The following is a 15,706-nucleotide window of genomic DNA, read 5'->3' as shown; positions in this document are numbered from 1 at the left end:
TTTGTTTCTTGAAAATATTGTAAGGGTTCATAATGGGTACTAGGGTGTATTCTATTTGAACATTTTCTGGTATATGGGAGATTTCTACAAGATGGTCTATCTTGTTAGATATGGTTTTCTTACATGAAGGAGAAAGTTGTAGAGCAGAAGTGTGGGTAGTAATTTCTATAGACATGGTGTTTAGATTTCTCTTCTCTGTCACCAAGGCTCTGATACCAAGGGGAGCCGAGAGCTGTTCATGGTATAGTCCTCATGCTGTAAACTCAAGGCATGTGAATATCCTCAAGCTAAGACCACAAAGAGGCACCTCGCCATGGGGGGTCTTTCTGCTCTTTTGGATTTCGATAGCCGAGTTAGCCCTTTTTGACAATACTAGAAACAGATCGTACCAACTATTAGTTCATTGCCATTGGATCGAGGAGAAGAAAGGGGAAGAGTTTATAAGGCCATGAGAGAGTAAGAAATTGCTTAATGGAAACTTGCTTTTTCTTTATTTAGAATTCCTAAATATAATGATATTGATGTCGATAGTGTTTACTATAGAACACAATAATAATATAGAAATACGACATAGACTTGGAGTTAGAATTTTCTTCCCAATTTGCCCGATAGTTGAAAGTCAGTGGTTGATAAATTCCTATTATATAGAGCCGCATCAAAGGTATTTTTTATTCTTAGTTGTTACTAAACGACATTGCAGGTGTCGATGATTGAGGATAAATAAAAGGCTATTATATATGCATTTGTCTGTAATTGCTTGTCCATGTTGAGAATTATTGTGGTTATTTTTATAGAAGATTTATAAACTGAGTTGATATATTATAATGAAAAAACACTTTTGTTTTTTTTATTTAATTTTTCAAAAATAAAAAGTATATTCATTTGTTATTATGTAAAAAGTTTACCACTGAAGATCATATCCTCATTAATACTATAAAATCAATTTTATCGTCATCCGTAATCTTAGATCATTTATTTATTTTGCTGGGCTATGAATTTCTCCTCGCAAGTTGACAGTTGCCTTGACCACAGCAGTTAGAGTTGAAGGTTTTAGTATTGAATTGATAAATATTACCCGGAAATCTTCTAATTGATTTCATAGAAAGCACCAGTTTTTACTTTGATGTTTTCAACTCTTTTCCTTTTATTTGGAAATTCTTTTCTCTTTGGAATTTATCCAAATACATATTTTACTGAGTAATCCTCCTCTCTTTTAATAAAAGCTTATATGCTTCCTTGTAGTTTGTTGTTTTTGTTAGGCTTTAGCATAGGTTTTGGCAATTTTCACATATGAACCCATAATCATATACTGAAAAATGTTAAAATCGAAATAATTAAAAAATTTATAATTGAATTGAACTGATTCGAAAATATTTTACTATTACGGTATGATACTGATCTTTTAGTACTAGCTATACTAAAACCATATTCCAACCGAGCCGTTTTGTACTGATCTGGATCAAACTGTAAAATTAAATTTTTTACATACATCTAATAATATATATGTAATATTTGATGTATAGTGTATAGTATATTACTTACTATCTACTAAAGCTCTAATACCATCTAATTTCTTTGTTACTAATACTATCTACTAAAGCAATAAGTTGTATGTCTCAAATCTTGATTTATAAGCTTATTTTCTCACACTTAAACTCTCAATTAATTAATAGACTCTAACCAGCTGCTTTTCTCACATTTAAAATTGGACTTATATTTTAGTGTTATATAAAGTTTGTAGGTTATTATTTTAATGCTACAAAATATAATTGTGCTAGCAATAACAAATATTTTAATAGTTTATATTTAAATATTAAATTAATATATTTATAAGTGGATTAAATTGTAAAGTAAGTTGTTAAAGAATGTGATTGTAATTTTATCTAATTTCAATACTCATACTAGTTTCATTCGGATGTTAATTTTATTATTTTAATATATTTGATTAAAAGTAAAATTTAAAGTTTTATTTTTTTTAAATATTAAAATAAAAAATAATACTAAACCGAATTATATTGAACTGAAAAAAATTAGCTCAATTCAATATGGAGCCATTTATGTTTAATATGATAAATTTTTAAAAAAATATATTTACTACGATATTAATAATTTATAAATAGCTGTATTGGATGGATCGAGGCCGCCCTAGTTTTTCTTATTGTAAAGGAAGATGAATTTTCATGAGTCAAGTCAGGTACTGGTGTAGGATAGGAGCCCATCCCAATCTGCTCATTTATTTTTGGGGTCCAGTCTTTTGTCTTTTAAAAAAATGGAAAGGTCAGAGGACAGTCGCTTGGAATTATTATGGGCTCAGTGGGCCTTTCTACTATTCGGGAGCATAGGTCAAACAAGAAAGAGGTTTATATCATTATTTCTCAGCCACACTTTGTTTTGATTCTTATTTTCAACAAAACAATTAAATCATTCATCTTCCATTTTCAGAAACAGATACAACAATCCAACTAATAGCATATTTTTTAATCTAAAAGTTCCTACCATAAAGTATTATTTTAATATTTTTTTATTTTTTTATAAATATAAAATAAAGAGTTAATTTGACTTTCTATATATATAAAAGACCAAATTTTATTTTCTACTATATATTTAATAAATGCATTACAAGTTTCTATATATTTAACTTAATTGATATTTATACTTTTTACTTTTCTATTGATAAACATAAATAAAAAAATTAAAATTATTATATTTATAAAAATAAAATAAAATATATGATGAAACATAAAAATTTATTAGACATAAAAAAATATTTTACTCTTTATATAAGTGCTATTTATAATAAAAATTTATACACTTTAAAATTAAATTATTATAGAAGCGATTTAAAAATTATATTTGTCACTTTATCTAAATTGATTCAGGAATATCGACTATTTACTATTTTCCTTTTAAATTTAATCACACTGCGCCTATATTTTTCTAAAATTTTGATAATTTAATAAATAATTAATAATAGGCTCTTTATTTTAATAAATTTACTATAACAGAAGTTGAAAAGAAAAACAGAAAGAAGAAAACATAAAATCATTAATATTTAAAGGGGTAATTACTATCTTTCCTATATATTTTCTATATTATACTAATTACTCCTTGATATTTAAAAAATATATTTTTTCATCATTCTATTTTGTAAGTTTATACTAAAAGTTCTTTGCTTTAAAATTTTTGTTAGAAAATCGTTAATTAAAAAGGTTTGATTTTATATTATTTGTCCTTTGATTCTTTTGTATAATATATAAATTACCTTCTATATTTTATTTATTATATTAAAATCTCCTTGCGTTTTGAAAGTTAATGTAAATAAGAATATAAATTGATGGAAAAATATAATTTAAGATATTTTACAATTATATTATAATAAAATTAATAATAGTAATACTATCTATTTTATTTTAAAAATATAAAATTAAAATTATATGAATTTTTAATATTTTAATTAATATAAGTACTTGTAAGATATTTAAACTTTATTAGCATTTGATGATACTAAAGATTAGAATAATAAGAAATACTAATGAATTATTTTTGTACAAACACTAAAATTGATTTTTGTATAAAAATTAGATAATAGAATTTTAATATAATAAATAAACTAAAAGGAACAATATATATATTATATTAAAGATCAATGAGCAAATAGTATAAAATTAAATTTATTTTTAATAAAAAATTTGATGAAAAAAGAGTTTTTAGTATAAAATTATAAAATAAAAGAATAGTAAAACATATGTTTAGATATAAGAAGTAATTAGTATAATATGAATAAATAATAATTATTTTATATTTAAAAATAAAAAGATATGTGATATTAAATTTAAATAAATTTTTATTTTTTTTATTATATAAAGTAAAATCTTTAAAATAAAATGATTATGCATTTTTTTTTTTTTATCTACCTTTGAAATGTAATGAAGTAAGAGATACGGCAGAATATCTCAATCCAAGACATTATGGCCCAGAATTCTCAATCTCAAGAAACTTATATTATCACATTACAGATTTTCTAGAATGCCGTCGCACCAATCTCAATCTCAATCTCGAGAATTAATATTATATTATTAATATCATAAAAATCTTTGAACCATCATCTGTTCTTCCTCCTTAAACTATTCATTAACTTCTTTTAACATTTTAACCTTAAAAAAAAAAGATTTTTTTTTTTAACATTTCATTATATGCTGAAAAGTTCTTCATTATTACTTTCTAAAACATTAAAAGCTTTTTTCAATCCTGCAATAAAATCAAAAATCAAGAATGATATTAGTGTTTTTTATTATTTCTTAAATTCGCCTTTAGTGGACTAGCAAATTGTGTTTTGAATATTTGGTTTAATTATTTGTGTTCTTTTTATTTTTATTTTTATTATTGTCTTTCCCAATGCTGGACATAGCTAATTTAAAAATTGAACTAAAAAGATGGAATTGGTACATATTAAGTTCTTAACTCCAAGAATAAGAAACAAGAAAAATACTTAAACTATATAATTAAACCTTTCCTTGTTTTCTATTCTTTTTAGTATAAAATCTATTTTATCGCTTAGTCTTAATTTGTGGCATTGAATTCGCCGTATAATTAAAAGAAATAAAAGACAAAAGAGAAGGAAAGAAATGAACCACATACTCAAAATCCATATTCTACTAGCAGATGAGTTGTTATTAGAAATAATAAAAATGTTTATTTGCACGTGTATTAATAATCTTATTATTAAATATGGATAGAGAGAGTATAACATTTATAGCAATAATTATTAGGAGATTTTAAGAAGTAATAAATATTTACCGGTTCAATGTCGAAAAACATAAGATAATTTGCCTTTAATTTTTGAATTTTTTTTATTATATAATATATATACAGAGAGAAAGAGTTTTAAAAGTCAAAAGCGAAATATAAATGGGCTTAGTTACATTTTGGTGAATAATTTTTTTGATAAAACCAACCGACAGAAGTTTATATAGTTCTTAAATATTTTTAATAGATTATACAGCTTTTATAAAAGAGACACAACACAACCGCCTGTGTCATTCAGGCAGCCCTCACACCGACATAGTGTTTTGTTGCCCTGTGAACAACAAAAACACCAATGCTACACACATTGAACACCAACGCGAACTTACAGGAAAATATAGATCTAGTTGGAAAAATGGAGAGTAAAGTTCCTGAGGCAACCCTTAATTCAAGTGATAAATCAATTCCTCTTATAGGTTTTGGAACTGCTGAATTCCCTTTTGGTGCGTCATCTGAGACCATGAAAGACTCGATTCTTCATGCATTAAAACTTGGTTATAGACACTTTGATTCTGCTTCTCTGTACCAGTCTGAGCAACATCTTGGCCAAGCAATATCAGATGCCCTGCACCATGGCCTAATAAGCTCTCGAGACGAGCTCTTTATCACATCCAAGCTTTGGTTGAGCGACGCTCATCATGACCATGTCCTCCCTGCCCTACAAAAAACTCTCAAGTAATACCTACTGAACAATGTTTGTTTTCTCTTTTTTTGTTTCTTTTTTTTTCAAATAATTTGTCCATAATCATGTGATTACATTTTTGCTTGTTCTCCTCGCCCTTATAACAATCAGTAATGCAATTCGAATTTGAAACATCTTGTTAGAAATTACTATGAACTTTAGATGAGTGATATTATAATAAGTTCTACAGGTTACAATTTCGAGCCCACTCCGATGTTCTTTCAATGGTTTTATTATTTTGCAAATATGAACGGAGGTCATGTTTCATTATAACTGTACGCACTGCTGGTGGTGCATGTTCTGCAGGAATCTTAAACTAGAGTACTTGGACTTGTACCTGATTCACTGGCCTGTGAGCTTGAAGCCAGGTGAACCTGAGCTTCCGGTTAAGAGAGAGGATCTTCTTCCGATGGATTTCAAGTCGGTGTGGGAAGCTATGGAACAGTGTCAAAAACTTGGCCTGACAAAATCCATTGGAGTGAGCAACTTTTCAATCAAGAAGCTTGAGATCCTGCTAGCTACAGCAAAGATAATTCCTGCCGTTAATCAAGTTAGTTATAATTATTCTATTTTTTTTTTTGTTAGATTTATATTGTTTAAGAAAAATAAAATAAATTATGATATTGGAGTTTGATGGTGAAGGTGGAGATGAACCCACTCTGGCAACAAAAGAAGCTGAGAACATTCTGTCAGCAGAAGGGCATACATGTAAGTGCTTACTCTCCTTTGGGTGGCAAAGGAACGCTCTGGGGCACAAACCTTGTCATGGATTGTAAGGTCCTCAAAGAAATTGCAGATACGACAGGAAAAACTATTGCCCAGGTACCAACCAACTCTTTTCTATTTTCTTTTTCCTGTTTATGCTTAAAAGGTGAAGCAAGCCAAGTCATGTACATAAAAATCAAACTCGAAACAGTAGAAACATGAACAGAGTCAGACACAAAGCTCATTTTCAAGATTCTATAGGTCAATTGTTTGATGTTATGTATGTATGTTAAGGTGTGTATAAGATGGGCATATGAGCAAGGGGTAAGCGTGTTGGTGAAGAGCTTCAACAAGGAGAGGATGAAGGAAAATCTTGGCATATTTGACTGGAAACTAAGCCAAGATGAAATAGACAAGATAAATCAAATTCCACAACGCAAAGGATTTCCTGCTCTGGAATTCGTCTCCGATGAAGGCCCATTTAAGTCTCCTAATGACCTCTGGGATGAAGACATTCAGTTGTCCTAAGTAGAAACGAATTATTCAGTTATCCCTAATAAGGATGTCACGCGCTTCCTCTTCACATGTTGTTGCTTATCTTGGTTCATCTTTAAACAGTAATAAGTCAAACCCAATTTAGCCAAAATCCTAAAGTATCTTCGCCAAACTCTTGTCATTTTTATGTTAAGATGTTAAAAGTGCCAAAAGGCGTTTTCCCAATTCAAGTGTCCTATGGTCTATAAATTCTATAATGTTTGTATTACATGTATGAATTACCTAAGCCAATCATTAATGTTGGTAGGTGTGATTGATTAAGATATGGGTGTAAGGCAAGTGTGATATTAAAGAGCTTTAACAAGGAGATAATGAAACAAAATCAAAAAACTCTTGGCATCTTTGATTGGGAGGTAAGCCTGGATGAATTAGACAAAACTTTCCTGGCCATTCCTTCGTCTTGGATAGTCTCTAGGATGACGATATTACTATACATGACAATGTTTCTTTATATTTCAGCTTATAAAGTAAAAGCTTACATTTGAAGTTGTGATTAACAATTAAAGTTTCAATTCCTTCATGCATCGATAAATTCTTTCAACAACAGGATTGTAGGATCATACATCATCGTCCATATACATATATATATAGACACACCCTAAGCAATGTTCATCACATATTTTTTCGGCAAATGGTAGAAAATTGCCCCCGTACAATTTGAAAAGAGACAATTAGACCCGTATGTTTCATTTTATCTCAAATTGGCTCTTTACTTTTCAAAAGAATTATAATTGCACCTAAATTGATAACCATGTTTGACTCCTTCGTTAATAGCGGAGCCCCTTATAATTTACATGACACTTTGCATTATATACTATTTAATTTTAATTTTGCTAGAATAATTAAAACAACCAAAATTAATAAATAAAATAAAAACTAATACATATTTTTCTATTTATTTTTTATTTTCTAATCATCTAAATAAAATCATATTCAATATCAATAAAAATAAAAATAAAAATAACAAAGATAAAAAGAAAAAATTAAATACAGTAATCAATTTTTCCAGATTCAAACTCATTCAATTTTCTTTTACATTTTCTACCATAACAACTCTTCCACAAGACAAGAAATTCCTTGTGAGATTATATAATAGATAAAAACTGAAAAATTTAAGTTTTTTTTTTTTTTTTTTTTTTTGAGAAAAGTTATTACAATGCATGCATCCTAAACCCAACCATTCTATCCACCTCCCGCTACCACGGTCGTTGCCGCCGCATTTGTTCTTTTCAAACATTAAAACTGGAACACCCATATTTAAGGAATGATAATTATGACAATGACGATGATATTTTGATTTTTGTAAAAGTGATTGTTTTAAATTGAATAAATTATAACCATAGAGTTATTAAACTTTATTTCTTTTCTCAAAAGGATTATTTGTTTTTGGTGCTGGGATTAAATAAATTATCTTGAATTATATTGAAAAAGGGATTAATTTAAGTGAGTTATGTTGAGTTAATCAATATATATATATATATTCTACTTCTTTAACTCCCAAGACAAGCAAAGCTTCCATTCCTCCGATGCTTGCTTCATATCCTGCCACATTGTTTGTCGCTGGGAAAATGAAACTTCACTGTGATGGGAAAATAAGCATCGTCACGAGCTACTATATATATATATATATAATATTAGATATTATTATGGATTTGTTTAGTGCCAATAGTGTTATATAATAATAAGTTTAGAAAAAAAAAAAAGAAATTAGAATTATTTTGACTTAATTGTTTTAGGTTAAATAAGTGATGGAATTTGATTAGTATTTTAGATAATAAGAGGACTGAGAATTAATTAAGTCAAAGAATAAGGGTTTATTTGTTCAATATTGTTCTAGGTACTTTTGTAAAATTACGCAGTCTGCAGGAGTAGTTTGGTAATTCTAGCAGTTAAAAGTAAAGTCAAAATAAGAACTTTACATTTTATATAATTCTAATTTAATCCAAATATAATGAAACTAGGACCAAATTGAAATACAAAAATCAAGCTTAGGGGTCTAACGAAAATTTATCCAAAGTAGAGAAAAAAATGAAATAAAATAAATGGGTGCATAAACATACATATTTTGCTTTTCTAGAAGAGAACTTATCTTCCCCCCACCACGTCACCTTCTTCTTCTTCTTCTTCTTCTTCTTTTTTTCCCCTCTTCTTTAAATTCTTTTCCTTTTCTTCTCTCCATAACCACATCAATACCTCATACCCTATCAAAAACTTAACCAAATTAAATGCTCTTAGTATCTATAGATTTATAGCAAAAGGAACAACAACTTTTCAGTTGGCTAACTAAAGAAAGATAATTTTAGAAAGAAAACTCTAGTTTCCTGAATAGAGAGAAAAACTATAATCACTCAAAAATGGAGATATAATTGAAGTTAGTCTCGTTGGAAAGCTTGTCATCTTAGTGCTCATTCGGCACCGGAATCACCTTATTTCGACATCGGTACGATGAGCTAGGAGCAGAGAGATAGGAAACGGAAATGCCTTTGTTTTTGGCGTTTAAGGAAGAGCTTGGGAGAGGTGAGACTAGCTTTGGAAATCCCTTGAGGTGGCCAACAAATCTGGAGGAGCTCGCCCGTCGACTCAAAAGAAATTTGATAAACTGGAAATTGTTCTTTGTATTAACGTGAGCAAGCATTTGTTATAGGAAGAAGTCTAAAATATATATAGTAAAGCTATCACAACTAACTAGATAAGAAGATCAATTCAAAAATACAATTTGTTGCATAAAATCAGCTGCAACTAAATGATGAGCTGGAGATAGCCACTTTGACCATGATTGAGCTGATCTTGAATTAACTAAACCACCAAAATATATCCCTTAGATATGATAAGAGGATCACTTGCAGCCTTATCACTCCTAATAACCTTATCACTCTAAAGTATCCTTACCATGCTCTTTCAGACAAACATTTGAATTCATGGCTGGTCTGTGATGGTTAATATCCCCCCGTAAACTAAGCCGAGGCTGGAGGCGTAGTTTGGGACGATAAAGAATAAGAGTAGCTTTGGACATATGCTTAGTGAAGATGTCAACTACTTGAGATGAAGTCGGGATATATTTAGTGACAAGAAAATCAAGAGCAACTCTTTCACAAACAAAGTGATAATCAAGCTCAATGTGCTTGCTTCTTGCATGCAAAACTTGATTAATAGTCATATGTAAGGCACTAAGGTTGTCACAGAACAAAATTGGAGGATGAGACTGTGTGACTTGAAGATCGTGGAGAATATAAGTCAGCCATGTGACCTTTGCAGCAGTGTGTGCCATGGCTCGATACTCAGCTTCGGTGCTGGAGCGTGAAACTGTATGTTGTTTCTTGACACATCAGGAGATGGGATTACGTCCAAGGAAGGTGCAATAACCAGTAGTGGAACGACGAGTGATGGGGCAGCATGCCTAGTGTGAACCTGAAAAGGCACAAAGATCAAGTGTAGTGTTGGAGGTAAGATCAAGACCAAGAGTGAGGGTGCCTTTAATATAGCGCATGATGCGTTTAGCCATTTTTAGATGAGACTGAGTGGGAGCATGCATATATTGAGACATATAGTTCACACTATAAGTAAGGTCAGGGCGAGTCAAAGTGAGATATTGAAGGGCTCCAATAATAACACGGTATGAAGTAGGATCATCAAGAGGAGTCTGATTGTGAAGTCCTTTGGTTTTGGCTTCAAATGGCGTACTCATAGGGTTACAATCAACCATTTCAGCTCGTTCTAGGATGGTGAGTGCATAGTGAGATTGAGACAAATGCAAGCCATAAGATGTATAAGTTACTTCGATTCCAAAGAAATGATGAATGGGACCAAGATCTTTCATAGCAAACTCCGATGCAATAACTGAATAAAAGTGGAAAGAAATTTTGAATTTGAACATGTGAGAAGCATGTCATCAACATATAACAGAAGGATTAGCGAGCCAGAGGAACAATGAAGAATAAACAGAGATAGATCAGCAAGACTATAAATAAAACCATATTTTAATAAAAAAGTACTGAAACGATCAAACCAGGCACAAGGTGCTTGTTTGAGACCATAAAGGGCTCGTTGAAGTTTGCAAACATGATTAGAAAACTCTAGATCAGTCATGCCTGGGGGCTGTTCCATATAGATATCTTCTATAATGACTCCATATAGAAAGGCATTTTTGATGTCTAGTTGTCTGATGTCCCAGTGGCGAACGAGAGCAAGACTGAGAACAAGGCAAATAATACCAGGTTTGATGACAGGGGAAAACGTGTCAGTATAGTCAATGCCATTAACTTGATAATATCCTTTAGCAACGAGAGCAAGACTGAGAACAAGGCGAATAGTACCAAGTTTGATAACTGGAGAACGTGTCAGTGTAGTCGATGCCATCAACTTGATGATATCCCTTGGCAACGAGGCGTGCCTTTAGTCTGTCCAGAGATCCATCAGGTTTAAGTTTCAGTTTTAGAACCCATTTACATCCTATGACATGCATAGAAGAGACACGAGGAACCAATGTCCAGGTCTAATTATGACGAAGTGCCTGCATTTCTTCATTCATTTTAGATCGCCAACCATCATGCTTGAGTGCAGACTTAATAGATTTAGGAACGCGAGGAATGTCTGATCCAATAGCTAAGAGTGCATACTTAGGATTGGGTTTATAAATACCATCTTGGGAGCGAGTGATCATGGAGTGAGGTTGAGGTGGAATGGGCACAGGTAATGCGGGCTCTTCAGAGGAAAGGTCAGGTGGGAATGCACCAGGTGAATGATCAAGAGAAGGAGATGATGAAGCAATATGATCAGAATGAGGTGGGAGTGAAGATAGAATGAAAGGTGAATGATTTGGAGAAGAAGAGTCAGGTGGATCAGGACTGACGAGAGCTAGGTTTAGTAGTGTATTAAGTTGTCCTTGTGTTGAGATAGGAGTAGACACTGATTGAGGTAGAGGTGCATTCAAGACAATTTCAGGCGTGATGGATTGTTGTGCTAAGTGGAGCGGAAGGGAAGGATCAGTAGTAGTGCATTCCTGTGAGGAAGAATCAGCATTAGTAAATGGAAGATCAGTCCAAGAATCAGATATACTTATCCAATTGTTAGTGGAAGAGTTAATCAAATGAGGGGCATGGTTCTTGAAGGAAAATTGACTCTCATCGAACACAACATGTCTTGAGATGATGATTTTTTATGTTGATGGATGAAAACACTTATAACCTTTATATTGATCACTGCAACCTATGAAAACACATGGGACAGTCTTCAGATCAAACTTATTTTTTGAGTATCCCATGTGTATGGAAAGCATCTGGAGCCAAAAACTCTAAGAAAGGAATATTTGGGATGAACTTGATGAAGCTTAAAATAAGGTGTGTCAGAATCAACTGTAGTGGATGGCAAACGATTGATAAAACACACAGCAGTTTGAAAGGCTGAAACCCACAAATATAAAGGAGCATTACAGTGAAACATCATAGACATACCTAGTTCTCGAATGACACGATGATGACGCTCAACCATACCTGTTTGCTCTGGTGTGTGTGGGAAAGAAATTTGATGAACGTTGTGCTTGAAAATGAGAACTAAGCCTGGAGTTAACAAATTCACCACCTTCATCGGAGTGAAATATTTTCATAATTGTTTCAAATTGCCTTGCAACATATTTCTCAAAAGCCAAATAAGCATCAAAGAAATCATATTTAGCTCGCAAAGGGATGGGCCAAGTATATCGTGAGAAATCATCAACAATGCAAGCATAATATCGAAATTGGCTAAGTGATAAAACATGTGATGGACCCTATAAGTCAAAATGTATTTTATTGAAAGCAGAAGAACTAATACTGTCAGAAGATGAAAAAGGTAATTTACTAAAGTTTAGCTAATTAACAGCTATTACAAAAAGATTGCGCCTTATTGGAGCCTTGAACATCAATCAAACCCTTTTATTGTAACAAGTTAAGAGTGGACATTTGAGGATGTCCCAATCGTTGATGCCACAAGTTGATGGTGCTAACTTTGAACCTACGGGAGAAATGTGACTTATGTGGACTTGAAATAATGTATAGATCACCCTTACATTGCCCTGTCATCACCTTGTAACCTGTCTCCCTTTCCTTGACACAAAAACCATCATTAGAAAATTCACAATTAACAAGGTAGTTATCTGTAAGTTGGCCAACTGATAGTAGATTCCTTTTTAGTTTGGGTACATGTAGGACATCATTTAGAGGCAGAGTTTTATCACTATTGGTAATACTAGCATCACCTATAGAGTCAATACCTAACAAAGAACCATTACCTATGAGTACTGAGTCATTGCCTAAATATGGTCGTTTATTTGTCAGCATTTTAAAGTTGACGACTGCTTACCTAAGTGCTAGTATATCTTTACAATATGTCCTACGACACCATAGATTTGGCAGGTATCATTTCGATACATCTCTCTTTTTTCTGGTGTCATCCTTCTTTGTCCTGGTGGAGGTGGTTTGCAGGCTCTGAGGTCTTGCCTATTGCTGTTTGTATAACCTTGATTGCGATTTCCTTGATTGCTGGAACTTGGGTTGTGTGCTTGAAAGCCTCGACCACTAGAGTTGAAGCTATTTTGGCTTCTTGAACGGGTTGTCGAAGCCCTTCAAAATAAATTACTGATTTTCTTAAACTAATTTGTAGAAAAAGTGAAACCAGGTCGAATCCCAAGAGAACCAATGTGAATAGCTTCTCAAAGTAAATTAAAAGGGGGGTTTTTGAATGTTTGAATCAAAATTATAAATAGGCAGAAAATAATGAAGGCTGAATATTTAAAGTAAATAAAAATCAATCTTAACAAATTTCCAATTCAAGAGTGTTGATTCCATCCAATTGTAATCATGATCATAGGCTAAAATATCAATTCTTCTATTCAAGTACTTAGTCTACTTATTCGAAAAAGCCGCAACAAGTGTAATTCTCCTAATATAGTTGACTTGAACCCAACATCCAAATCAAAACTTACCATTAGTCAACTAGGCACGATAGCGTTCCATTTCAACTTAATGATAGCATTAAGAATAATGAGAATGACTAAACCAACATTAATTTAATTGAGATAACTGCAATTGAAATAACCTTGTTCCTTTATTTCCTTAGAGCCTATCATGCAAGCTATGTAATTCGAATAAGCCGTAATCACACACACAGCGAGCCGCCTCCGCTACTTGTGTCAATCGTTCATGACAATTACGGATCACAAACTCAAAGTTTAGCAATAGAAAAATCAATATCAAAGTTGAGTCGTCAGTTCAATCAATATCAATAATTCATAAATAATAAGAACAAGAAATAAAGAATACTTGAATTAAAGAAGAATTCTGTTAAGCACAAAGCCTCACAAAATCACAATTGGAATTTATTCACTCTTGAATTAGAAACTAAAAACTTAGCCACTCATGGTGGAGTAAGAATTCACAAGAATTGTAGAGAGTAGAAGAAGAATAAGAATATGAATATGAATCTGAATCTGAATCTGAATGCCTCTGCTCAAAGTATCTAGCCGTCCTTATATAGGAAGTAAAACCCTAAACCCTAATAGAATCCCTATAAAAAAGAAATAAGCTTCCTATTTAATCTTATCCCTACAAGAAAGGATAAGATTAAAAGTGATCTAAATAAATTAAAACCTTAAATACATGGAAGAAAGTTCTATCAATCCAACACTTCCAAAAATAGAGGAGATTAACTAGGGATAGGTCCACCATAATGAAAACTCTGAAAATTTCGAAGCTCTCCTTAGCATCTTTTAGCGGCTCGTGGGTGCAAGCGTGGTCACGCCTATGAGTCTTCTGCTTCTGCGGAGCTTACAAGGCGTGGTCATGCCTTGTCGACAGTTGATCTTCCGCACACTTCCTCCAAAAGACTTGGTTTCTGATAAATGATGACTTAAAACATGTCTTTAGGCTGGATTTTGCTCCATCCTTGATATTGCATCACCTAAGTCAGAATATACATAATTTCCATAATTAAGTACATTATTCAACCAAATTGCAAGGAAATTCAACACGATAAATATAACTATTTGTGACTTATCACTTCTGCGATTTGTGAAGCCTGAATTTTTTTTTGTCTATAGAAAGCTAGTTGGTGAGCCGGTGTTTGTATGGTGAACCAGTTTTGTCTCTGTTCGTAACCTTGTAGCAGAGATACAAGTTCAGGGTAGGATGGTCTGGGTGGCTTCAACATGGTTGTGGTAAATGATTCATATTTTGGTCCAAGACTAGTGAGCAAGGAAAATACCTTCTCCTTGTGAGGAACGGGACTTCCAATGGCTGCGAGGTTGTCACAGATCCCTTTGCACTTTTGAATGTGCTCAACAATGTTAATATTGTCATTTTTCGAGAGATAGGTGAGTTGCTGTCGTAGAGTGAATTCTCTTTCTTGAGAATCTTGAGCATATGCTTCCTTCAAAGCACTCCAAACTGCTTATGATGTGTCTTGGCCTATAACAAGACCAAGTGCCTCTTCTGAAAGTGTGCCAATCGGCCATCCACGAAGTAGCCGATTTGATTTTCTCAAGTCTACCATCTTGTTGTTCGTCGAAGTGGTCTCAGTCTATGTAGTTGAGTCTGTTGCTGAGTTGTTTATTTCACCTATAAGATGATCAATTAGATCTTGGCTTTCTGCAAGTGCCAGAACCTGTTCTCTCCATAATGGATAGTTATCAGGTTTGAGTTTAAGAGTAATGAAGTTGCTGATGTTGTGTGAGAATGAACTCATGTTTGTTGATTTTTTTTGTTGCTCACTTCGGCGCTCTGATACCAAAAAGAAATTTGATAAACTGGAAATTGTTCTTTGTATTAACGTGAGCAAGCATTTGTTAGAGGAAGAATTCTAAAATATATATAGTAAAGCTATCACAACTAACTAGATAAGAAGATCAATTTAAAAATACAATCTGTTGCATAAAATCAGCTGTAACTAAATGATGAGCTGGAGATAACCACTTTGACCATGATTGAGCTG

The 15,706-nt window shown here is 32.2% G+C and overlaps 1 protein-coding gene across 1 annotated transcript; it reads left to right on the top strand.

The window, feature by feature from the left end:
• Positions 1-4,987: 4,987 nt before the first annotated feature.
• LOC8268143 (non-functional NADPH-dependent codeinone reductase 2) lies at positions 4,988-6,910 on the top strand. The gene is made up of 4 exons (XM_002521856.4): positions 4,988-5,478; positions 5,792-6,035; positions 6,128-6,307; positions 6,485-6,910. Exons 1-4 carry the CDS (start codon positions 5,099-5,101, stop codon positions 6,716-6,718), a joined length of 1,038 nt encoding a protein of 345 aa, XP_002521902.3. The 5' UTR covers positions 4,988-5,098; the 3' UTR covers positions 6,719-6,910.
• Positions 6,911-15,706: the final 8,796 nt, after the last annotated feature.

Source organism: Ricinus communis, chromosome 5, assembly GCF_019578655.1.
Source record: "Ricinus communis isolate WT05 ecotype wild-type chromosome 5, ASM1957865v1, whole genome shotgun sequence".
NCBI lineage: Eukaryota > Viridiplantae > Streptophyta > Magnoliopsida > Malpighiales > Euphorbiaceae > Ricinus > Ricinus communis.
The sequence above is the reverse complement of the archived record's forward strand: the minus strand, read 5'-3'. Positions and strand labels throughout refer to the sequence as shown.